At 41.6% G+C, this 26,643-nt stretch overlaps 2 protein-coding genes and 1 long non-coding RNA gene across 7 annotated transcripts in view; 1 reads left to right on the plus strand and 2 right to left on the minus strand.

The window, feature by feature from the left end:
* LOC135104781 (mothers against decapentaplegic homolog 3-like) overlaps positions 1 to 6,332 on the plus strand; it is an 82,697-nt gene extending 76,365 nt beyond the window's left edge. For 2 of the 3 annotated variants that reach the window (XM_064012366.1, XM_064012369.1), the window contains exons 4-7: positions 1,115 to 1,276; positions 3,625 to 3,849; positions 4,419 to 4,563; positions 4,786 to 6,332. In XM_064012366.1, the coding sequence (XP_063868436.1) occupies positions 1,115 to 1,276; positions 3,625 to 3,849; positions 4,419 to 4,563; positions 4,786 to 4,909 (656 nt within the window). In that variant the 3' untranslated portion in view covers positions 4,910 to 6,332. The remainder of the gene's footprint in view (positions 1 to 1,114; positions 1,277 to 3,624; positions 3,850 to 4,418; positions 4,564 to 4,785) is intronic. The other variant, XM_064012367.1, reaches the window with a different exon arrangement.
* LOC135104784 (uncharacterized) overlaps positions 4,594 to 26,643 on the minus strand; it is a 43,449-nt gene continuing 21,399 nt past the window's right edge. The window contains exons 2-4 of one of the 2 annotated variants that reach the window (XR_010270538.1): positions 12,717 to 12,942; positions 6,777 to 6,861; positions 4,594 to 5,351 (exon numbers count right to left, since the gene is read on the minus strand). This is a non-coding gene — a long non-coding RNA (uncharacterized LOC135104784). Of the gene's footprint in view, positions 5,352 to 6,776; positions 6,862 to 12,716; positions 13,666 to 26,643 lie in introns of those variants that run through there. The other variant, XR_010270537.1, reaches the window with a different exon arrangement.
* On the minus strand, positions 13,917 to 17,607 carry LOC135104777 (uncharacterized). Of its 2 annotated transcripts, none has more exons than XM_064012363.1 (2): positions 16,986 to 17,607; positions 13,917 to 15,974 (listed from the first exon to the last, which is right to left on the minus strand). In XM_064012363.1, exons 1-2 carry the CDS (start codon positions 17,545 to 17,547, stop codon positions 15,712 to 15,714), a joined length of 825 nt encoding a protein of 274 aa, XP_063868433.1. In that variant the 5' UTR covers positions 17,548 to 17,607; the 3' UTR covers positions 13,917 to 15,711. The 2 variants fall into 2 exon arrangements, with proteins under 2 accessions (XP_063868433.1, XP_063868432.1); XM_064012362.1 differs by having other exon boundaries at positions 16,869 to 17,598.

Consider the following 26,643-nt stretch of genomic DNA (forward strand, 5'->3'; position numbering starts at 1 on the left):
CTTCCCTTGTATTACAGCACACCTTCTCCCTCCCCATCCCGCCACGTCATCCGCTTCAAGTTCTGTCTGTTTCTCATTCTTGTACTACAGGATGGAAACCACAAGTGATACACTCCCTCCTAATCAGTATAGCATGAAGCATATGAAAGCAGCTGATAATGCCACTTTAATTAATCCAGCCTGAAGCAAACAAAGCTGACATCCCAAAAGAAAAATGCAGAAGACAGAATCAGGAAGCCACCGATGAAATACTTCAAATTCCAACAAGGGAATATGCACCGCGCGGACCCGTTGCCTTCTGCTTGGACAGGAAATAACGCGTTCCATTACTGCACCCGCGCCGAGCGTCGTGTGCCGCATCAGGAGTACCGTGGAGCCTCCCTGATGGGGTTCCACCCTCCATCTGCCTGCTGTGGTTGACTCGCGTCCTAAAGGACTTTGTTAAGCAGTTTTCCGTGCATGGTAGTTTTTCAGTAGAAGTAGCGCGTTCCCCAACTTAAGTCGCCACCATTGACCTGTTTTTGCGCCAGACACCTTGCTGCAACGGCTGAACGCAACTAAGCACACACGCACTATTTTTATTTTATTTATTTATTTATTTTTTAAGGTGTGACGGATTCCAGAGAAAGTTAACATCCACTAAAGCTCATTCTTTTCATCCACCAACTGTATCATATTTTAATCCTTAGGAGCAACATTATTTCTTCCCGTGTCCTCTGGCTGGAACAGTATTGTATTCACGAATTCACTGAGTATTATTTTTTTTAGGGGCCACTTGTTGGACGCCAAACCCAGTGATTAGAAGATGCTGGATAATATCCATCAGTGATGATGTACTTCACATCCATATAAAGGAAAATATCTCGGGGTGGTTCTGATGGAACTGATTTTTTTGTGGATGTGGATGAAAAGATTTTTTGGGGGGAGGCGGGGGTGGGGATGAAAAAATTGGAAAGGGATAAAAAAATGAGGATTTTCCTTGGGGATAGCAGCAGTGGTGATGCTTGTCGGCTCTGTGGTGTGGTAGGTAGGATTGGGTAGAGGTGGGTATGGTGGGAGGGAGTAGGCAGCGGCATCCCATCCTGGCAAGATATTTTACATTGCATTTTTCCAGCAGGCATGATACCCACGTCGCCATCGCCGCCCCTTGATGCACAGCCGATCACTTACTGCGAACCTGCCTTCTGGTGCTCCATCTCCTACTATGAGCTGAACACAAGAGTAGGAGAGACCTTCCACGCCTCGCAGCCTTCCCTCACTGTGGACGGCTTTACAGGTGAGCTTTATTTTTTCATTTATTTTCCAACATTGCTGCAGTTTAATTCCTATGGCTGTGTTCTATATTGTCTATTGTTACATACCAGACTGATACTGTTCATTGATTATATTGATTTTCCAATGTTAATGCTGTTTGGTTCATATGGCTCAGTGTTTTAATATCAAAATATATCAGTGCGACACCCAACTCATGGACTGGTGTTTTGTAATCTGTCAAAGTATACCAAGTTGATACACTGTTCATAGGGCTCTGCTGTTTTGTGAAATGTAATCTGTCTATATTTTTACCTGGTTGATATTTCCAGAAAGTGGAGTACTAGGTTGAACCTTTAATTGTAATTAAGATAATAGTGGTGGCTCATCTCTTTCACAAGTGAAGTTTGCTGTCTTCTCCCTTACCAATGTATTCTTTCTCATCATTATTATGTACTCAGTGTTGGTGCTGGCCTGAGACCCACTCACCCTTGTCATCCATTTTTCCTTTTTTCTTATTGATGATGGGGATTCACAGGTGCAACATTAATCTGCTTACTAGAGGCAGCTGGGTTTATGTGGATGAATGGCAGCCAGAACAAAGTTTAGCTCAACTGATTAAGTTTAGTTATATGAAGCACCCCCTGGATGGGAGGGTAATGTAATGTGAGTGCTTTGAGGGATGTTATGCTGTATGTTCCCAGAGTGTTTCCACTTGATAATTTAGCACCAGTTGTAATTCATGTTACGTAATGAAGACAATGTGCCCAGACAACATAGGTATTCATATTAAGTGGGAGTATCATGGGAACATGAAATAGCCCTTAGAGCCTTCAGGCAATAATGCCTTCACTATGCAAACCTCTGAGTGCTCCCTACAAATGGACTTGACTTTGGTTAAGCTAAGCTTAGTTTTAATTGCCACAAGTACACAAACCTTGCCACCTTTTAGGATGCAAACACCACCAAAAATCCCCATTACTAGTCAGAGTGCAAGAGATGGACAACGGAGAGTGGGTCCCAAGCCCAGCATCATCGTTGGGTGAAATAGATGAAAAACAAAAGAAGGCACATGGTATAGTGAAAGATACCATCCCCTCACTTCTGCAAGAGAAATCACCACTTTCCACTCACTATGTACTGTAATGTATGGTATAATCAGTATACCTGCTGTCTCCCAAGCATTCATGTAGGCTCTCTCTGGTCTTCAATCCTTTAATATTAAAACAAAAAATTTATCTTCCTGCCACACAAATCATCTGATACATGACGATACAGTACTCAACAAAAAAAATTGGATATTTTTGTCAAAGCATTGAGATAGGAATTAAATTTCACTTCACTGTGTTTTAGTATGACAACAGGCCCTCTACTCTAGCTGATGTAGTAAAGTTTTTCTGTGCATAAAGCCTTGGTTTTTACCCCTGCTGTGCACTTATGTCTTTCAACTGGGCTTCTGAGCACACACCAGGGGTCATGAAAATACAACTTTAGTGGATGCCCAGGAAAAAGTGCACTAGAATCAGATTGAGGCAGGAGCCTAGTGGCAACATGGCATCATGCAGATGCCAAAACTTCTTAACATACCTCTAAAAACACAGTTTACAAGTAATGTCTCCACACTTTCATGAATGCACCATATAATTCTTTTGAGTACTATATCTACAGCGTTTGTGAGGCCACGTAGTTAGTGATCATTAAATATTTGCGCATTAAAGATGTACACAAGTAACAAATCTAACAAATCCCGACATTTAAATAAGATAAATCCTGACGTGTAAATAGACACTACACTAATGATCACAATATATGGAGAAGACTTTAGTGTCAGGCACGTGTACTGACAATGCACAATAATTGCTCTTCAGTGGTTCTTAACCCCTGGGGCGTGACACAGAGTTGGGTCACCAAGCCATTTCAGTGGGTTGCAACCCAACGTGCACATTTTTTTCTCTAGTATACATATTCGAAATGTTATTGAAGTATTAATCCCATGTATAGAATACAATGACTTAAGGTTAAATAAAATCAGAGACAAGACAGTTTAATTGTGGGGGAAAAAAAAATCTACTCTTGCCTCAATATATATATATATATATATATATATATATATATATATATATATATATATATATATATATATATATATATATATATATATATATATATATATATATATATATATATATATATATATATATATATATATATATATATATATATATATATATATATAATTTGAATTTTTATTAAGGTATATGGGTCACCATGGTCAATCTAGACAGGATTTTTGGTCGCAACCCAAAAAGGTTCAGAACCACTGTTTTATACAAAGGACTCCATCAAACCTCACTGCTCCCCCTTCCTCTACAGACCCCAGCAACAGTGAGCGATTTTGCTTGGGCTTATTGTCCAATGTCAATCGCAATCCAGTGGTGGAGCAGACACGGCGTCACATTGGCAAGGGTGTGCGCCTCTACTACATTGGCGGGGAGGTGTTTGCCGAGTGTCTCTCCGACTCCTCCATCTTTGTGCAGAGCCCTAACTGCAACCAGCGGTATGGGTGGCACCCCGCCACAGTGGTGAAGATCCCACCAGGTAGATCCTTTTGCCTGATAGTTATCCAGGGCACTAGTTCTTTTAAAATGCTTGTAACTTGATATTTCCATGACTCCTATACACTTCTTTTAAAATGCTTGTAACTTGATATTTCCATGACTCCTATACACTCAACCACATGATAGTCCTGCTCATGCTTGCTACTTGTCTCAAGCAAGTGTGTCTGGCAGCATCTAGGAACACTTGCATTAGAAAGAAAATGTATGGGATGCACTGTAAGTGATTCCTCTGACTTGCAATAATTAATTTTCCACTTTAAAGTTATTGAAGGAAAGCTGTTATTATCTGGAATTACTTCATGTAGATACTTATCAAGGTAATCTGCATACCATCACAGAATTTTCGAACAGCAGTGCTTCTGTTTGCTTATGCATAGCAAGCAAATATGCTGATATGTTGCTCAGTATTTGGGTGTGAATCCCATTAGAATATTCATCACACAGACATAACACAATAAACAAGCAACCAAGGTGCAAATGATTATATAAATGCAGAAGGAAGAGTGATGTGTATGCTGAGCTCTCATCCTCCTCTCTCCTTCCTTACAGGATGTAACCTGAAGATCTTCAACAACCAGGAGTTTGCCCACCAGCTGGGCCAGAGTGTGAGCCAGGGCTTTGAGGCCGTCTACCAGCTTACACGCATGTGCACCATTCGCATCTCATTTGTCAAGGGTTGGGGTGCAGAGTACAGGTGAGACCAGGGGTGGACCTTGCAGACTGATAAGAAGCATGTCAGTTTATTCAGTGCTTAAAATGAAGGAGTCTTAATTTCATTCATGGTTATAGAGAATCAATTGTAATTACAAATATCCAGTTTCTAAATGTTTTTCCTCATTGAGGTAAGACTGTTGGCCTAAGGCCTTCCTTTTGCTGCTGACAGCCATGTAACATCCCCTTGTCCTCCTTTACACAGAAGGCAGACGGTCACCTCCACTCCTTGCTGGATAGAGTTGCACCTCAATGGACCACTTCAGTGGTTGGACCGTGTGCTGACACAGATGGGCTCCCCTTGCCTACCCTGCTCCTCCATGTCCTGAGTGCATGGTGTGTTCAGCAGCAATAGCAGCAACAGCTGTGTGGCCAGACCCTCAGGAACAGTGTGGGCAAGATGGAGACATTGCTTGCTTGTGTCTAGTGGTGTGGCTGACAAGCTGGAGTGCCTCCTCCAAGTGGGAGTGTGGTGGAGCATCATCATCCATTATAGTTCAGTGGGATGTGAAGTGTTGGTGGGATTGTGTATAATTTGGTCCACTGTGAAATAGAAACCCACACACATGATGAGTGGGCCATGCCAGGGTCCTGGGGTGGACAGACTGTGTGGCACCCTGTTGAGTCCAGTATGTTGAACTCAAAGTTTGTGCAAGTGTTGCAGTGCAGGACCTTCCAGAGAACTGACTTTGGTCTGGTATTGTTTCCTCTTGGCCTGCTCAAGGAAGGAGGGTTTGGTGGCATCGTAGAGGAAGTCTTGCTGTCAGTCAGCTGTGGGCAAGATAGTGGAGATACTGTTATTCATGAATCATTTTTATATTGCATTTTTGATCATTTTTATAGGTATGCTTTGTGCCCTAAAGGAGATAATATACTCAGTTTTGTCATACATTAAGTAAATTTTATGTTACAAGTATTTATAACATGGGTTATTTTGGTTTTTAGTTTTGAATTAAAAACTGAGATTTAATTAATATACATTGCAGCAAATAGATTATTTAATTTTATTAGTTTTTATTGTTAATTATATGGTCATTATTATTATTGTTATTGTTGTATTTTTATACGTAAAAATGCGTGTGTTGTATTATTTACACAGTTTGAGGTTTTGAGGCATACTTTTCACAGATGTACCTTGAATATCCTTGGCAGTAAATGGAGTCTATTGAGTCTATCTTAATCTTAAGAAAACCGCGTCCAAGGGTTTGTTTTTGACAGTGTTGTGACGAGGTTGTATGTGTGTGTGTGTGTGTGTGTGTGTGTGTGTGTGTGTGTGTGTGTGTGTGTGTGTGTGTGTGTGTGAGAGAGAGAGAGAGAAAGAAGATGCCCGCTGACAACACTCAATTATAAACCTGTCATTGTGTTAGTCATTTACTTACTGGAAGCAACGTAAGTCAGGCTTTAGACTTCATAATCACCTTGTGTGTTGAGAAGTGTGGTACAGGAGTATGTGTATATACGTACATATTTTTAAGACAGGCACACACTCACTGCTGTCGGTATATAATTATTTGTGGTAAAAGTATTATTTGCATTTGCTCAGTGTTTTTAAAAGGGGAATAAAGCAAGTCATGTGTCAGTATTAACCAAGATGAGTCACTGGGAATGCTGTGGCCAGCCTGCAGTGGGTGGGTGTGTGGTGTGGGGCTGGTCAGTTGATGTCATGGGATGTTTCATAAACCTGGTGGTCATTTCTCGTTTTCAGTGAGATCATTTCTGTTAAACTGACAACAAAAATAAATGTAAATAGTCTTCATGTTTGAATAACCTGAAGCCAAGGAGTTACTGGTACTGGCAGCTTTCACACACAACTAGGCTTACATTTAATGCAAAGTGGGCTTTGTGATGCATTCATACCACTAAACTTTGCATGCAGTACTTAAAGTGAGATTACCATGCATCACACCTCTTATTGCAATATACTAAGGCTCAAAGTGTGTGTCTGCATGGCAGTTACAATTTGGTATCCAGGGGGTGGCATCCCTGTTGTGCAAAAACCATGACAATGACGCCACAAAGTACAAATAAAGATGATCTCATTAACATGCCTAAAGACCTACAATGTAATTAAGTCTTAGGGAACAAGTGTGTGTGCATGCATGCATGTGCCTCATCTCGTCAAACCATAGCAAAAATACTGGTCTGATATAAATACCCAAATAGCAGATCTCAACAAATGGACAAAATCATTCTTACCCAACAAGAGGGAAAATCAACATCAGGGCCAAGGTGCTGCTACTGCTCCTTGGGATCTTCGGCAGCAATGTGAATATATTGCATGCTGAAATGAAATGCAATATTAATCAAATGGTACTAAACCTGCTCAGATATTCAGTGTTATAATTCTGGCAAAATACATAACCTGGAGCAGATGAGACCAAAGGAGCACTACAGATTTCCTACTTACCAGCCACTTTATGTACAAAATCTGCTTTGGAATGAATAATAAAAAACACCTATCTGATAAGCACAATCATGCAATAAGAACAGGAATCCTAAACATTGGTTCACCAAATGCAAAATCCATCTAACTACAAACATTCCACATTTCAGACATGGTCAGACTTGTCTGAAAAGAGCTACAATTTCTTAGGCATAAATTATTGTACAGATCTAATTATTATTTTCTGACAGCTGTTTCCAAAATTTGGTTTTGATGGTACCAAGTTCTTCTACTGAAAGTCTTGGGAAATCTTTCTTATTCCTAACCTGGTTTGGTATTAACAATGGCAAGGGTATGAGGGAGGTATTAAGTTAACAGACCACAGCATATAGTAAGAAAAAAAAAACTATCACAAGTAGCATGTTCCAGGTTCCACTGAGATATTACCTTCTATTTAGCATAATAATGACATGACCTTATGAAAAAAATCTACAATACTATAAGCTGAAAATAAGCAGATGAGTCCTGGCCATGCAGTCAGCCAGTAATGACAATAAATAAATGTAGTAACTCAGAGATTACAATATTCCAATTAGTTTATATCTTCACACAGCCATAGCATCCAATCAATCTTCTTTTCAATTACAGCAAAAAGATACTTGTTCTATAGGACACAAACTCTTACATGACCCCCTCCCCCTCCCTTTGCTTTGGAGAGACCTGCATCCCCATCCACCACCAACACTATCGTGTCAACAGGTCAAAGTGTCATGACTCAGTCCCCTTGCTGTGTCAGTGGGGTTGGTATTGGTAAGTTAACACTTACAAAACCCATGAGTGCTGAATTTAGAGGAAACAAATTGGAGTGACTGATAGGATTACAGTTTGCACAAGCATACAGATGATACTTGTTGTGCAAGATAAAAAGGGAAACTGCAAGAAGCCATCAAAATAATATGCTGCAATCCTAATATAAAACACCTTGTTGCCTAAGCTTTTCTTGCAGGTGAAACAGGACATTCTCCAATGTGAAGGAGTTCTGCTGCTTGGTCAGACAGTGCTACCAAGAGTTAATGACAAAACTAAATGTCCAACCTACAGGTGCTCTTAGTAAAGACTTATTTCTATGAACCAGACATTTCCTTCATCCCCTTAAACATCTACACTTACTAATGTGCAATAAAGATTATAAAAAAATATAACTTTTTTACCTCTTGTATATCATGCCAAGATTCCTTTGAATCTAATTTCAAAAGAAGATTTACCATGGTAATTTATAAGAATCACCCTTATGGTTGGGGAGGGAATAGTACAATATACTCATACTAAGAACATCAGTACAAAATAATTATCAAGGATAAAATAAGACTGACAATATTTCCACAATAACAGTGCAAGCTAAGATCACAATGAATAAATTAATCTTTCAGGATGTTTTGCACTTTTAGTGATGATAAACGTTGACATAGTTACAGTTTTAAACAACCCATGGAAAATTTCCATAGTTTCAACGTCATGGAAAATTCCCATAGAGGAAGCACAAGGTGGCGTCCCTTCGACACCTCCCATCCCACTTGCCCACCCAGTTCCACTATTGTACCGCTCTCAGTCAGTCTTCTTCTGAGATTATGTCTTACATCAGTGGTTCTCAACTTGGGGGGCATGAACACTCTCCCAGGAAAGGGGAGGATGCAAGCTTAGGATGGGAGGAGGAAAAAACACAGAAAATCATGGACTCACTAGCTATTAGAGTAAAATCCCTCTTATCCGGCATCAACGGATACTTGAATAGAAGTGAAATTATGTCCACAATCACCACCCTACACTCACGCATCTTACCATAACAAAGATCAGCTGATCGCCGTGCCGCGCGTCGCCACCCGCGCTGCCACCTCACACTCACCAACACAATACTACTGTACTAACATTCTCTTTAATACTTTCCTCTTATAAATAAGTTGATGGGTTACGAAAATAAAGTACGTATACACTTATTTGCTTTATTCAATATTAGCCAACATGTATAGCATACAATAGATATGAAAATGTACGAGTATTTGTGACACTTTTTCGCTCCACACACCTCTCATTCAACACCCTCCGGGTCATCAACATCATCAGATTCTGTACTTGTTTGCCCCACTTCTTTTTCCTTACAAGCTACTTTAAAATAGTTTCTAATATCTCCTTGTTTGCAGCTCCTTCTTCTTTGCAGCAAAAACTCATTCTCAATGCAGTGAAGGGCTATAACATCTCGGGTTGACATGTATGTACACTGCTCAGGAAACCTGACAAAGCCAGCTATGTGTTTCGCAGCCTGTTCCCAAGTTACTTTAGGCTCATTATCATCATCATCATCATCACTATCATCACTAATTTTCTCTAAATAATCTTCTACTACAGCGTTGATAAGTTCCTCGTCTGTGAGAGTGAATGTTATGGCCTGATTTTCGTCCATGTCCACCCATTCCTGTAACGCTTCATCTGTCACTTTAAGTTGCACATTTCCCCCCATTTCCCTCAGCTCGCTCACCACAGAATTTTTCATGCCACCTACAAACCCTTCAAACTCCTCATCATCCTCATCATCATACATCATCAAAGGGTACAATTTGCGCCAACATCACATCAACGTTTGCCTTTTAACGTCTAGCCAAGCAAGTGAAGCCATGAATATCGCATCCTTAAACATTAAACTGTTTTTGGAACTCGGGGATTGTGCCGTCCTCATAATTAATCATAATTTAATCGATTTTATGAGTACACATTGATTTTTTTATTGATTTTAATGCTTGGGGAAAAATGTGCCGGATACTTGAAGCTGCCGGATACTCGAATGCCGGATGAGAGGGATTTTACTGTAGTACAAAGGAGATGCAGCTATCTATCTATCTATCTATGGTGGCATAGTTGGGGAGGGGGTTTAGTGGGTGGCACTGGAGGAATAGGGCCCCAACTGCATTGAACCAACTTTGGAGGGGCCCAGCTTGCAAAAGGTTGAGAACCCCTGTCTAACATGAACCAATTACAATAAGAGATACCTGTGACATCAACTACAGCAGCCAGTCAGATTGAATTTTAAATATGTGAGACACTAGGGACAATATTACAATCTGAATAGGAAGGAGGTCCCTTTAAAATTATCTCAACTTGAAGCATAAGGATGTATGAACTGGCTTATGACATTATCAAATCCTGTTAAAATAGTAAGCAGGCAGCTGTGGAGGTATTTTGTCAAACATGTGGCTTTACTCCCTGTTGTACACAGCACACATTGTGGAAGGGTCTCCTTTAAGACAATTATAAACAAGACTATAATATCTATCCTTAAAGTATGCGGTTTTAGTGAGTGCCTTGGACTGTTTTAGCTTATGTTCAGTATACTATTTTTTCATATTTATTTTTTTATTATTTTATTTATTTATTTATTTTTTTGTCTTAGTCATTTTGTAAATTCAAACTTTTAATGCATTGCTTTTTACCCTATAATTTCCCTGTTCTTCATTGTGTATTATTAATACCATTACTGTACAACATAACACTAATATTTTTTGTGGATTATTAATTGGTTTATGGGCACTGGAGGAGCCTAAGGGAGGTAATGATACATTACTTGGTAAGGTCTTGGCTACCATGTGCTGGATAACAGATTACATATTGTACATAGGTAATTCCTTTCCCCCCTGAACACAATACTGTACTTCTGTCAACCTTTAGTGGGAAACCTATGGACATGGAGGGGAATGAACACTCCCGTCACATCCAATAGCATCCTCCTCAACACACGAGACAAACACCACACCAACTAGTGGGTGAACTACAGGTCAAACCACTATAATTCTGTCAGGAATATGAACAGCAGGACTAAAAGCCTTCAAAAGCATCACCAAAGCCATCCTGTGGAAGACCCACCATCTCCGACTTGGCGGCATGTTACTACAGCTTGCAGGAGGGAACTGAAGAAGGGATTAAGAAGCACATAACCACACACACACACACACACACACACACACACACACACACACACACACACACACACACACACACACACACACACCACACACACACACAGAGAGAGAGAGAGAGAGAGAGAGAGAGAGAGAGAGAGAGAGAGAGAGAGAGAGAGAGAGAGAGAGAGAGAGAGAGAGAGAGAGAGAGAGAGAGAGAGAGAGAGAGAGAGAGAGAGAGAGAGAGAGAGAGAGAGAGAGAGAGAGAGAGAGAGAGAGAGAGAGAGAGAGAGAGAGAGAGAGAGAGAGAGAGAGAGAGATTCAGATTCAGATATTTTATTATCCACAGATGTGGTTATTACTCAAATTGCAATAAATATTCAGTAATTACAGTAGAATGAAAAACACATGATTAAACAATACATTCATATACATAAAATAAGAATACGAGTATAAGGTATAACAGACATAAAAAAGGTAACATTTCTTTAAAAATTATCTTAAACATTACTTGTTAGGAGAAAATCCTTAAGTCTAGCTTTAAAAATGTTAAGAGAGGGCGCATGTGTGAGGAAGGTCGAGAGAGCGTTCCACAGCTTGACTCCCAGTACAGCAGTGCGTCTGTCTCCACTGTGTGTCTTAGAACGCGTCACATACAAGCTGTGCCTGTGTCTGCTGATGCTGCTAGTGACTGCTTGTCTGGTGCTTAAGGCTAAAAACCATTCTGGATAAAATCCTCGTAAAACTTTAAAAATAGTGACACCTACATCAAAAACATGTTTGTATTAATCTTAACCATTTCAGTTCCTCAAAACATGGAGATACATGGTCATATTTCTTTACTCCTCCCACTGCTACTTTTGCGGCAAAATTTTGCAATTTCTGTGCACTAGATATTAACGTGTCGCTTGTAGACCCCCATATTCTAATGCAATATTCAATTAAGTTTAGAACAAGTGTCTGTACAACAATAATTCTGGTATGTTTATCTAATTTGTCACCTATTCTGCTGATATACATCAAAATACCAATTGCTTTTTTGTTTAACTCATTAATGTGGATGTCAAACAGCATAAAAGAAAGAGAGAGAGAGAGAGAGAGAGAGAGAGAGAGAGAGAGAGAGAGAGAGAGAGAGAGAGAGAGAGAGAGAGACTGACACGTCTTTAAAATTACCCTTGTAAAATGTTACTTCTGCCTGGTACGCGTTGGCGCCTGCAAGATGTACAGACTTGCCCCAATTCAATCTATGACTTCCAGACCGATCCTGCAGGGCTACACTGACCCTCCCATCTGAGTGCTTGGCCAAAGAAAAGCATGCTCTTTCATGGATTCAACTCCCAGCTGAATATGCGATAGGAGTATAATAAACACTTAAGTTAAACACAAGGCAAGATCCTACATGAGAAGGGACGATCACTATCTCTGGCTGGCTTCCTCTACCAATGAAATTAAAAACTTGATTCACGAGTAAAGACACAGAACTTGTAGCACCGGACAGTAATTAGCAAGAGTGACGGGCAGTGGTGGGACGCGGCCATGAATGAACTCAAGACCGAGGCGTTTCGCACTTAACGAGACACTTGGACAAACAAAAAACAAACACGACCAACACACACTTACCCTAAATTCCCTGCACATCACAAGACGCAAGTGGACACTGAAATACCTACACACACACACACAATACTCATGATACGTAAGGAGTGCATGAAGATACAAGTGACTATAAACCTCTATCAGCAACAAACACCGGTCTGATTCACCCAACAGGCAACCTACCACGTCACCAACACCACAAATACTTACCTCAGACACAAACGCTGGGGATTTTTTACTTGTTTGTTGCTCTTCTATACACAGCCAACCTTGCGCTATCACGTAAAGACAGAACACTTCCTGTCAGGTATGACAGTCTCCACATCGTGTTACTGTGCCCTGTTGCAGTGCTGCCTCTGCCCACCCTAGTTCTTCTCGGCGGCCGTGGTGACGTAGGACGGTGGAATACGGAAGGAAGGTTCCAATACTGTTTCAGCTAAGGAATAAAAGAAAAGCTGTAACAAGCCATTAAGCGTCCACGTGGCAGTTCCCGTATAATCTATCTAGCTGTTATTTCCGTTCATAAATTTATCATGTATTCCCTCATCTTTGGAGTAGTTTGCCTTACACCGACAATTCCGATATAGCTTTGATATGTAAAGCCGTATTTCAACAAAGAAAAAAAAAAATCTAAAGTAACATTATTATATCCCTACTATTTTAATTCTGCAAACAGGAGATATGTAAAATGGCCAATTAAATTATTTTTATTGTAAGCACTATGGAAGAAAATCCAGCGTGGAAAACAGTAAAGGAGACAACGCTATAATATTCCAAGCTTTAGTCACCTCACGCCGCCCATGCCAGCATGAGAGAAAGCTCGAAGGGCCATAAGGCACGCAAAACACTACGTGAAAATAATTATTATGGCTCGTATTCTGAAACGCTTTGCTCTCACCACGACTATTTTCAAAGCCCACCGAGATGATTAGTCGCGTTCTTAAGAGTGTTTTTTCCTGTTAGTAATGTAGAGACCTTGCTAATTTATCATCAGAACCTTGAAAACTTCCTTGAAAACCCAAGTAACTTCAATTAGAACCTTTTAAAAGTAGTTGAGGGACACAAAAATGTTTCAGAACGTCTGCATTAAAAAAAATACCTAATAATAATATAAAAATATGTAGAAGCTTTACAGTTTGTTTGTATGTCACTTATATATATATATATATATATATATATATATATATATATATAAGTGACATACAAACTGTGTGTGTGTATATATATATATATATATATATATATATATATATATATATATATATATATATATATATATATATATATATATATATATATATATATATATATATATATATATATATATATATATATATATATACACACACACACACACACACACACACACACACGGAAATAACACCAATAATATTAAGAATACACCAATACGTAAAAGATCATTATAATGGTGGTAGCAGCAGCAGCAGCAGCAGGAGTAGTAGTAGTAGCAGTAGTAGTAGTAGTAGTAGTAGTAGTAGTAGTAGTAGTAGTAGTAGTAGTAGTAGTAGTAGTAGTAGTAGTGATAATAATATAAAAAATAAGAACAAGTAGAATAGATGGAGGAAACACATAATTAAACAATGAAGCAACGATTTAAGGTTCTCAGTGAACATGACGCTCAACTAACGATTACTCAGCTACAGAGCCACGGAGAAGAAACATAATCGTGTGACGCTGATCGTTTCACACAATGACACAGAGCACAGCCATCTGCTGGGAGGACGTGACGCCACTCCCAGATTTGTCATAGCGGTCTTAGTAGTGGTAGTAGTAGTAGTAGTAGTAGTAGTAGTAAAATGTCTCACATGATTCATATACATCAGATATAAACTTTTATATAAAAAAGAAAGGACAGAACAAAAAAGTAAAAAAAATAAATAAAAAAGAAGCAAAAGACCGGAAGTAAAACAAAGAAAGATAAAAGAAATAAAGGAAGTGAAAAAGGCAAAGAAAAAGGGGAAAAGAAAGGAAAACAAAGAAAGAAAGAAAATCTGAGCAAATTTAGTCGACAGTTACAACTTCACTACAAACTACCCATCTACGTACATCAATCCACGACAACCAAGCAGAGGCGACAAAACAGCAAGATGCAAACACCACGAGGCTCCAGGTGAGGGTGACGCAAGCACTACAACACTGCTGGATAGCTGGCGAGGGTTTGGGAACACCCAGGAACACTCGCTTGGAGACTAACCTAACCAGCATGGAGACTAACAGCATAATCAGCTTACTCACGCTTTACAGGTAGGAAATATTATGCACAGTTATATGCACGTATATATGAGGTAACAAATAAACAATAGTAAGTATTATATTGACTCATTACTGTTTGATTATGTAGCCTTTCCTATAAGTGAACATCAATAATTATCATATTAACATCTTTCTGCCTAACCTTTCCTCAACACTTCCAGTAATACACAGCACCAAGCTTTCCTCGACAGTCCCCCGTGAGCAAGCAGGGTTTAGGAGGAGGTACAGAAATGGACACAACCCGAGTCACCATCTGCATGCACTGCCTTCCATTGTGCTTTGTTTGTCCTCAGTATTGAGTCATTTGATGTGCTGACCATCGAGTAACAAGACCCGAGAGTTGACAGATTTTCAGATCAGAGGGCTTAGGATTAACAACTTGAGTGAGTAAGGTACGACCAGTGTTGGCCATTGACTGCATTCCTCCGAGGATCATTTTCATACAATTAAGACAGCACGCCGAGGATACATAATGCAGAATATACTGAACACTTAATGCTTGGCTAGCGTAGAATATATGAGGGATTTTCATGAAGTGTATGAGAAGGTAAAATCTCATTTAGAGGACAAGAAATTAACAGGCCGAGAAAAACTACAAAGTACACTTAACCCTTAATGGACCAAGTTTTTCCTGAAGTGTGTCGGAAGGTAAGTTAACCCACTCAATGGATAAGAAATGAATACGCCAAGAAAACTAACTCACTACACTAAACCGTTAATACCTGGCTGGTAAAGAATAAACAAATGCTTTCATGAAGAGTAAGATGAGGCAGTTTGACTTAATTAGTGAGCAAAAAATCAACAAGTGTCCCAGCAAAACACCTTCAGAGGAGTAGAAAGCTGTACCCTTCCTTTCCCAACAGTGACGAACACGATCGAGAAGCACCATCCTTACTGCTCCACCACGTCTGGCTTTTGGCACGGCACGGGCTTAACACTCAGGTAGTAATTGGACAAATCTGACATGTCTTGGTAGGTGTGTTCGCTGCCACTGCAAGGAGACGAGGCGTTCGATTCCTCTGACAGTGATGTTGTTGGCGTGGCTTCTCGTTTCCGTGGCGCTACAAAGGGTGCGGCTTTCCGCGGTCCTGCAATGTGTGTGGGTTTGCTTGGCGCCGCAGCAGGTGTGTGCCAGGGGCGGTGATGCAGCGGGGAGTGGCCTCATCCGGGGAGTGTGGCGAGTGGGCATGAGAACTGCAGTGAGGATAAATATTGGATTAATGTTGGAATGACAATGGAAAAATGCTACTGCTCCTGGTATTACTACTACTACTACTACTACTACTACTACTACTACTTCTACTTTCACCATCACTACCATCACCACCATCGCTACTACTACTATTACTACTACTAGTAGTAATAACGATGATATTAATACCGGTATCTACAATGCCAAGAATAACAAAAGTGTGTGTGTGTGTGTGTGTGTGTGTGTGTGTGTGTGTGTGTGTGTGTGTGTGTGTGTGTGTGTGTGTGTGTGTGTTGGGGTGGGTGGATGGTGCGTCAGTCAGCCAGTCAGATGAAATTAGCTTATTAATGAGTCACAAGCCTTTGACCTGTCGTCTTACGCACCTCGACAACTGACACACACACCGCAGACGGGAGCCCAAGATAAGAGGAAAGCACCAAACTGAATTATATAAGTTGACATGAAGAGGAAAGTTTTATCATTACTATTATCATTATTTTTATTTAGAGGGGCTCTGGTCTCGGGCAACAAGAAGACTGAGAAAAGGCCCACTGAAGGTGCCAGTGCCCAAAGAGTGGCTGAAAGTATTGATAATATATCATGAAGAAAAGAAGAAATTTTAGTTGTGTACGTAGAATATATAGATTACATTGCTGTGAAAGCACCCAAGTGAACACACACACTCACACAGCAAACATGCATATTATTATTGTTAGTATCAATTTTCATATTAGTATTATGTTACTACTTCAGTTCTGCTTGAGTATTTTCAGCTTTCTGGCTGCCTATACCAAAGAAATTCATTATTATTATTATCATTATTATTATTATTACTATTATTATTATTATTATTATTATTATCATTATTACTAAAGGCACACACATGATATTCTTACATGGTATTCTTTCCTGACATGAATTGCTTTTCTTCATCACCATCACAATCACCGCCACCAGCACCACCAGCACCACCACCGGCAACACCACTGCAAGCACCATCGTGGAGTCATCACCTGGCATGGCAGCATCCTTCAGGTTGCATGCGACAATGCCCATGGAATGGTTACGATTTCTCGTTAGCCAAGTGACATCTCTTCTGGGGCAGGTGTCAAGATTGGGGGTGTCCAGTTTCCACTCTGAGGGTCCCTTGGCTATCACAATCAGTTTTATAGAGCCGTTTGAAGTGTATTTCTTGCTGCAGTGCCAGCGACAGTCACCACCCACAATGGCACACCAGACGTATTCGGAGTCTACAGTGTATCCACAGGTGAAGTGCATCTTGTACCAGTGGGTGCCTTGACGGAAACACTCTATTTCCGCATCGAACGACATAATGACTTCACCACTGCCTCCGCTGATTTTGAGGTCCATCCCTTTGAAACCTTCCTTGAGGTGCAGGAAGAGGCTCTGCCAGGTGACGTATCCTCCATATGATGTGTCAACCTTCTTCTCTTCTCCCTCGCTGAGATTTACGTCGCTGGATTTGCACTTATCGGCGGTGGCAGAGAGGAGGTTCGGCGCCAGCAGCAAGAACACCAACCAAGCACAGGGAGCGGCCCGCATGGTTTGGTGCATGATGCAGGAAGGTTCGGCCGTGACTGAGTGTCGGTCAGGATGTCTGGTGTCTGCACGGGTCTCCACACAGGCAGCGAGAGACAATGAAGGATATGTATGATATGATGAAAGTGTTTATTCACAAACATACTCTTTTCCTTTTACGTATGAAGAAAACTGAGACAAAAGCACAAAAGTAAAGAAATTATAAGGTCTGTTCATTGCCGCTCTCAAGAAGTACTGGGCAAGAAGGTTAAATAACATTGCGCAATTTAGTAATCTAGTCTGAAGTGGAGAGAGAGAGAGAGAGAGAGAGAGAGAGAGAGAGAGAGAGAGAGAGAGAGAGAGAGAGAGAGAGAGAGAGAGAGAGAGAGAGAGAGAGAGAGAGAGAGAGAGAGAGAGAGAGAGAGAGAGAGAGAGAGTTTACCGATGAAATGGACTATACTGGTTTTATACTGTTTAACTTGCATTCGTAAAATGGACAGAATAAACGTGAAAATGAGTAGATTTTCATGCAGCGAGGCCGCGAGAGGTGGTGGAAGACATGCAGTTAGCAAGTCAAGAAGAGCAATAATTGTGCAAATAAGAGAGGAAGATATCTAGAGGAGGAACACTAAGGATTTGGACAAGAGATCCGTCAGTCAAGATAGTCCGTCAAAGGGGGAGTTGGTAAAGTGGCAAGCTTCAGCCTTCATCCTGTTCAATAAGACTGCATGAGCTGGACCTCCCCACGCATTGGAGCATTACTTCATACTCGTACAAGGATGGATAAGATGCCTGTACAATATAAACACCTGAGAGAAGGAGGAAACAACCAAGCAAAAAATCAAACAAACAAACAAACAAACAAATATACAAACAAACAAGTAGAGAGGTCGTCACAAAGTACCCGGAAGCAGTTTTAGCAAAAGAGATGTGAAATTTCAAGGTTTCAAGACAAAGACTGACCAAACATGCTCAGTATAGAAGACAGACAGGTGGTTGAGTGACAGTGAAGGGATGGTTGTCACAGGGAACTTTTTCAAACTGTTGCAGTATCGAGTGGTCGAAGAACAGCCATGCGCGCTTCCTGTCAACCATTCCCTCGACGGCGCCTGCATCAGGGAGCTCTTGGATCCGGCGTGAGTCTCTGCAAAGGCGTCGCTAAACCTACCAATGCCACCACGGAACGACCAACTAAACCCCCACAAGGTAAGAGAGACACCTACTATCCAAGCCTCACAGCAAAACAAAAAAGTAGCACCAAAAATGCATACCAACGCCATAATAGGCCAAGAACATGAAAATAAAAGTAAAAACGGAGAAAAGTCGAAAAGATAAATGAAGATGAATTTCTTCGAGGGCACCGAATAACACAAGGCTTGCCCTCCCACTCAGAAATTATGGAAAAGTCAGGAGAGAGAGAGAGAGAGAGAGAGAGAGAGAGAGAGAGAGAGAGAGAGAGAGAGAGAGAGAGAGAGAGAGAGAGAGAGAGAGAGAGAGAGAGAGTAATAGCATAATAGAATTCTTCAAAGTGCCCCTGCGTCAGCTTCCTCTGTCTCATCGCGACACGGGGGTTAACAAAGACTCTATTAGTTTCCTTACAATGATGACGGGTTGACGCCCACCCACGCACGAGGCGAACGTACGTATACCGCTAAGAGAGAAAGAAAAGTCATAACGTGAGTATCAGATTATTTTGCCTTTATTTGAGCTTCATTACAACAGAGCTTTATGCTGTATAGTCATCACAGGACACACACACACACACACACACACACACAAAGAGGGAGATAACCGGAGACCAGCTATCATAGAAAAAGAAGGTAAACGTTCATCCATTTCAAGTTCCTATCCATATCCTTTCCTGAATGCATGCACACATACTCCCAACTGCTCACACACACACACACACACACACGTAGTGTAGTGGTTAGCACGCTCGGCTCACAACCAAGAATGTCTGGGTTCGAATCCCGGGAGCGGCGAGGCAAATGGGCGAGCCTCTTAATGTGTAGCTCCTGTTCACCTAGCAGCAAGTAGGTACGGGATGTAACCCGGGGAGTTGTGACCTCGCTGTCCCGGTGTGTGGTGTGTCAGTGGTCTCAGTCCTACCCAAAGATCGATCACTATGAGCTCTTAGCTCTTTCTGTAGGGGAACGGCTGGCTGGGTGACCAGCAGACGACCGTAGGTCACACGCACACGTCACGAGTCCCGAACGATGGTGAGACACTCACTAATTTGAAGCAGCAATCCCCCCTCCTTCCTCCTCCCCTTTCCTTTCCATCACCACCACCACCACAACCACCACATCCTCTCCCTCGTAGCTCGAGGTTCCAAATAGCAAATTTATCACCACACTCCTTGAACTTTTTTTTTTTTAATCACTATCTCCTTTATAAATTTGGGATTTTTTTTTATTTCCAGTGTTTTCTCCTCTTGTTTTCTATCTATGTGATGCAACCACGCTCCTGAAGAAGACACGAAACGAAGGACGAAATAAGAAGAAAAACAAGGGAGAAGAAAAACGAGGAAGGACAGAGGCAGGCAGTGCCAGCTGTTGTGATGAAAGGGGATCGGCCTCAAGCAAAACGAAAGTGGGCAAGGACATATGACACATCAACAGGAAAAAGGTCATGAACATGAGGAGATCCGAGTGAGCGAGCCAGTAGATGGCCAACCTCCACTGCATTCCAACCTTGAGTAAGGTCAAGATAACAAAGTTAAAGTCAAAATAACAAACATAAGTGGGCAATAAATCACCAAATTAAGGGATGTCGAAGTGACTCCCTGGCAACACACTGGTGGTTACAAATGAAATACACTACCAGACTCAACCATTAAGAGAGAGGAAAAGTTTAAAAGCACCACTTCTATGGGATTGTAGAAGGAAAGATAACAAACAGAAGTGGGCCATGAATTAGCAAACGAAGGGAAAGCAAAGTGACAGCTGGCAACATACTGTAGCCTACATACCTAACTCTGAACTCAACCAGCGTATGTGGACGGACGGCTCTTCATACCATAAAAAAAAAAAAAGAAAAGAAAAGAAAGAAAGGAAAAAAGAAAGAAAGAAAGAAAGAAGAAGAAGAAGAAGAAGAAGAAGAAGAAGAAGAAGAAGAAGAAAGAAAAAACTTGCTTAGTCTCGTGCAATTGAATCACCAGCCTAACAGTCAACACCCACACACACATACGTACAGCATCTACTCGTAATCCTACTCCAACTCTTGAATGCCCCGCCCCTCATCATCACCACCACCACCACCACCACAACCACCACTTCCACATACTGCATCTCACCCGCCAACACCCCCCACTCTCTCCCCCCAACCATTGCCATACTTCCCCCTCTCTCCCCCAGCCACTGCCACACTCACCCCTCTCCCCCCATGCGTTGCCACACTCATCTCTCTCTCCCTAACTACTGCCACACTCACCCTTCTCCCTCTAGCCACTACCAGACTCACCCATCTCCCCCCCATCCACTGCCACACTCACCCCTCTCCCCCCAACAACACTCCCACCACACCCCCACCACCTTCTTCTTCACCTATATCCCATTCCCGTAACACTGCACCCACACCCCACCTCCCCCTCCCCGACCCCGCCCCTCCCCATACCCCATACAATTAAAATCTTATGGGCGTGCGTGACCGTCACCTCCCCATAAGGACAGGGCGCGGAGGCTCCCCGCTCATGTATACCGTTACCGCCAGAAGGCTTAAACGCAGAAGGCGTAAGGACATATAAAGGAAGGAAATAGTTAATTGTAGTAGTGAAGATGGGAAGTAGAGCGAGGCGACGGTGTAGGATGATACTGAGGCCCGATGTTTACATCCGAAGGTGTCGAGACAGCATCAACGGTGAGATGAGACATTTAGGAGATGAATAATTGTGCTGACTCAAGGGGCCTCCGAGGTTGACCCTCTGTCCCTATGACCTGGCAGAGTAGAGGGGCACTTTATCCCTCTGGTTAGCGGCTAGCCCGAGAGGCAGAGGGAAGCCTGCTGTTGTGAGAAGACCTGTACTCACGTCACTGGTAGAGCGGTGGAAAACGGACGGCAAAGTACCCAGGATTGTTCAATAGACCCCGAATACTTAAGCTGAAGACACAGCATTGTTCTATAGGCTTCGATGTTGAGACACTATATACATTGTGAACCGTAAGGAATGTAATTGTTGCTATAATTATAATCTGTGTATTGACCAATATAACTACTTACGATCCCGGAATCTTTCTTGTCAGGTTTGACCGTAACTGAATAAACTAATGAGTCCACGAAACGGGTCTAGTTCCTATCCACTTGTCACATTGTGGCGCCAAAATATACATATGTGCGCTTTTCTCCATGTACGTGATTGTGTATATAAATTTCAAGCAGGTTGCTATGGACGTTAAGGGAGCCGTGTGTGTGTGTGTGTGTGTGTGTGTGTGTGTGTGTGTGTGTGTGTGTGTGTGTGTGTGTGTGTGTGTGTGAGAGAGAGAGAGAGAGAGAGAGAGAGAGAGAGAGAGAGAGAGAGAGAGAGAGAGAGAGAGAGAGAGAGAGAGAGAGAGAGAGAGAGAGAGAGAGAGAGAGAGAGAGAGAGAGAGAGAGAGAGATCACGATGCCATCAAGGAAAAATCCACTATTCAAAAAAACTTGTCAAGCATAACGAGACTAAATGATTTTCGCGTTAGTTTCCTCATAGGTTTTTTTCCCTCCCCCCTCCCCCTCACGTCTGTTGCTCCCTCTGACACCTGCTGACCTCCGTTATAACACCCGTCCCTTCCTCTCCCAGTGACACCTGCCCCTTCCCCCACACACCTAGCCCAGCCACACCTTTCCTTCCGTGCCCTACCCCCCACCACACACACCTGTCCCAGCCACGCCCCCTTCCCTCCTCTCTCCTCCTCTTTCCTGGCCATCCATCACACACCTGCCACTCTCATCCACACCGCGTCCCCCACACACCTGCCGCACGCCCCGTCCCGCCACCCACGCCCCGCACACCTGTCCTAGCCCCACACCTGCGCCGGCCACACATTCCACACACCTGCCTCTCCTAAAACCTGCATTCATCCACGTATTTGAGTTTTTCCTCCAAGTGTTGTTTTTTTTTCTTTCATTCAAACACGTGTACCTTCACACACACACACACACACACACACACACACACACACACACACACACACACACACACACACACACACACACACACACACACACACGTAAGACAAGAAGTAGTTAGATAAAAAAAATAATAAATCCACACATATTACTAATTGGCTCGCCTGAGAGAGAGAGAGAGAGAGAGAGAGAGAGAGAGAGAGAGAGAGAGAGAGAGAGAGAGAGAGAGAGAGAGAGAGAGAGAGAGAGAGAGAGAGAGAGAGAGAGAGAGAGAGAGAGAGAGAGAGAGAGAGAGAGAGAGAGAGAGAGAGAGAGAGAGAGAGAGAGAGAGAGAGAGAGAGAGAGAGAGAGAGAGACCTTTACACAAGTTTCCAATTAATCAAGATAAGCAATCAGAGCCACAGGTATTTTGAGGCGTACTGACAGGTGGCCCAGGTAACAAGGGGAAGGGGGGCGGGGGTCGTGTGGTGGGGGGAGGGAAGAGAAGGAGGTGTTTCAGACTTATAAAAAAAATTGGGTACAAATTCCTTCATCATACGAAACCTTTTATACCCCCATCGATGCCTTCCCTTCCCTTCCCTTTCCCCAACTGCCTTCCCCTACATGACCCACCTTTTAACCTCCCCTCCCACCTCCCCACTTTTACCTTTCCCTATATAACTTCCCATCCATGTCTTTTCTTCCCCTCCCTTCCTCTCTTTCCCCACATTCAGTCCCCCTCCCACACTCTCCACTATTCCATCCCTAGAGGGTAGGTTAAGAAGGGGTCTGATGTCTTTAAATGGTATAAGGCAGGGGTAGTCAACCTGTCCACGAATTTTTTCCAAGGGTACCTGGAAATAATGGTGCGCATGGAGAGGTACATGACATGGCCAGTGCATATAAAAGTGCACCGTTATGTAAAAAAAAAAAAGTTGAATAAAGGACTTCGGTAGTTTCTCCTCCCTTGATCAGTTCTTGAAAGAGTGCAGCTAGGAAGTGGCATCTCCTTCGCTGGATGAAAATATTAAGGATTTTCTTATTTCTAATCTGGACGGTCTGGTAAAAGAAGTTCAGTGTCTATTTTCTTGCTCAAGAGGCGACAGCACTCGAGGAATGTGAACCGTTTTGTCGCGACTGACACCGGCACAGTCATCCTGGAATCACTGACACCCACTTCGCTAGAACTGTCCACTAATTTTGCACATAAGTCATTATTCCATGATTTCTTCTACTTTGGGAAGCTTTAGGAATTCTAGACGACAATGAACTTGCACGAATGGCCATGACTCATCTAGTGCGGACGCCAACATGTCTGGCAGAAGGAGTCTCCTCTAATCTAATGGATGCCAAGTTAAAGTCAGCATGCATTTGTAAATTTTGGGTGATGAATAAATGTTTCAAATGTTTCAAGGTTGCAATAACTTTGATATCAATGACATCTGGACAAGACATCCAGTCAACAAAAAAATAGTTATTCTTATAAAAACTCAAATCATGCATAAATATTGAGAAATACGAATGTTATGCATATCCTCAAGAACATTGCGATAATGAGTGTCGGGTAAAGAGAATGAAAAAATAATCGAGGTAACCAGAATAATATAGTATTGCTTTATAATGCACCCGTTTTCTTTCTGACAAAGCGATGTCGTCGTCTTCTACACTTCATAATTTTAGGGGAGGCTGTGAGAGAAAGCTACGAAGGAGAATGAAAGTTGTGTTAAGAGATAAGAGAGAAATGATGGGGGATGGGGACGATAGGTACAAATAGGTAGGTATGCTTCATACAGGGATTGCCACGTGTAGGCCTCATGGCTTCTTGCAACATCCCTTATTTTCTTGTTTTCTTATAATCATGAGGTGAAAGAAAATAAAAAAGATGAAAAATAGAAGAAAAGCACAGATGAAGAGCAAGGACACTGATCAAGTTGAAGATAAATGAAAAGATATACTTTACGGTCGTCTTACTATTTCATGTCTAAAAATATGATATTATATTTACAAAACAGGAAAAAAATCAATCAAACAAAATAAAATAAAACAATCAAATTGATTATCATTTAAAAAAAAAAATTTTACTACTGGGTTTTCAAAAGTAACAAGATTTTCCGTTTGCAGAAAGGTTCATTCTCGCCAATGAAAAGAAAAAAATAATAAATAAATAAAAAAAAAACAGGAGAAACAATGACGTTGGAAGATAAGAAGGAATGTTTAAGAGGATATGAGAGTAAAGAACGCAAATAAAAGTGTGTGTGTGTGTGTGTGTGTGTGTGTGTGTGTGTGTGTGTGTGTGACGGGAGATTACAGGTATTTTCTCAAGTAGTAACTTTTCCATGAACACCTTTCAACAGGAAACGCTTGGCTTGTACAGACTCCTGTTCATGACTCCACGCTCCTTCTTTTGAAACGACCAGTAAGAACAATTTTCAAACGCCAAGGAGAAGATCAGTCTGGTTTCCCTGGTTGTTCTTCCTATTGATGATACAGAACCCTTGTTAAACTGCCTGTAGAATTGACAAAACCTTAAAAACCGTAATAACCTTTATTTGAGCGTCCTTGAAACTAATAGTGATGAGATTAAATATTTGAGAATAGACTAAATATATTCTTTCTTATTCTTTCTCTTAATTTTTGAAGCAGTGACACCATGCGCGATTAAAAGGGAGTGTGTAGAGGAGGAGGAAAGTGGAAGAAGGAGAAGACGGAGGCAGACAAAACAGGGGAGCAGGTTAGTGTTGTAAAGTCATTGTCTGAATAGAAAGTTAAAGGTGAGAAAAAAGATACGTCTTAAGATACCGGAGAGTGAAAGCCGCGATCACCATTTACTAGAATAATGATCATACGAACTGAAAGACTGCATCACCTACCTTTAATACCGACACACCTGAGAAACCGAAGAAAAAAATAATAAAAAAAAAAAAAAAAAGAGCGTATCGTGACATTTATGGGGAAAAAGAAAATAAGGGCCAAAGTACGTGATATTAAAATTGAGGAAAAAATTGTCAAGACAGCGTAACGTGATGAAATGAGGGGAACATTTTCAAGGTATCGTAACATTCTGAACTTGAACACGTGAGTAATCGAACAGGGAATGCAGGAGTTTCAGACATACATACTGCACCACGAACAAACATACTATACTTTCACGGACAATAGTAGATTAAAAAACACCAATTCTACTTTAATTAGCATTTTTCCCTCGTTCTAAATCTAAATCTGATCTGCGTCGAATCAATAAGGTTTGCAAGGAGACTATCAGCGCATGAGACTGTGAGAATGAGAAAACATCAGGGAAAACAGTGGAAAATAATTAATAAGAAAGAAATCTAAAGGCTCTCAAGATTTGTACGTAGACTACCAGCAGATCAGAGGACTGGAGACTGAGAGAAAACAGGAAACAGTGGAAAGGAGTGTGGTAGGTTGATATACAACTAGCCATGACTTTACGTGTAAGAAAGTAATCTCTGCAGCTGTCATCTCTCTGGGTTTATACGGAGACTGTCAGCGGATCAAAGGACTGGAGACTGAGAGAAAACAGGAAACAGCATAAAGGATTGTGGTAGCTCGCTGGACTGGTAACCACAGCTATACGAGTAGAAAGGTAGCTGTCAGATACTCGTATATATAAAAATGCATCTTTGTCACGCTTATACTGAAGAGAATCACGTATGTATCTTGTGAGAACTGTGCCATCGAGTTTTGAGAATCGATTGTATGACTCTCCTCCTTCTGCTCCTCATGGCAAATATTTATTCTTCCTGCATTTTTTTTTCTTTTACTATTATTACCTGTTTTTTTTTTCCCTCTCTCTCTCTCTCTCTCTCTCTCTCTCTCTCTCTCTCTCTCTCTCTCTCTCTCTCTCTCTCTCTCTCTCTCTCAATGATTCAGGATGTTTGCGGTAAAGTGATTTAGGATTAGAAGATTGTGAGCGAGTGAGTGAGTCAGTGTGTGAGTCAGTGAGAGAGAGAGAGAGAGAGAGAGAGAGAGAGAGAGAGAGAGAGAGAGAGAGAGAGAGAGAGAGAGAGAGAGAGAGAGAGAGAGAGAGAG

This window comes from Scylla paramamosain, chromosome 11 (genome assembly GCF_035594125.1).
Source record: "Scylla paramamosain isolate STU-SP2022 chromosome 11, ASM3559412v1, whole genome shotgun sequence".
NCBI classification, from domain to species: domain Eukaryota; kingdom Metazoa; phylum Arthropoda; class Malacostraca; order Decapoda; family Portunidae; genus Scylla; species Scylla paramamosain.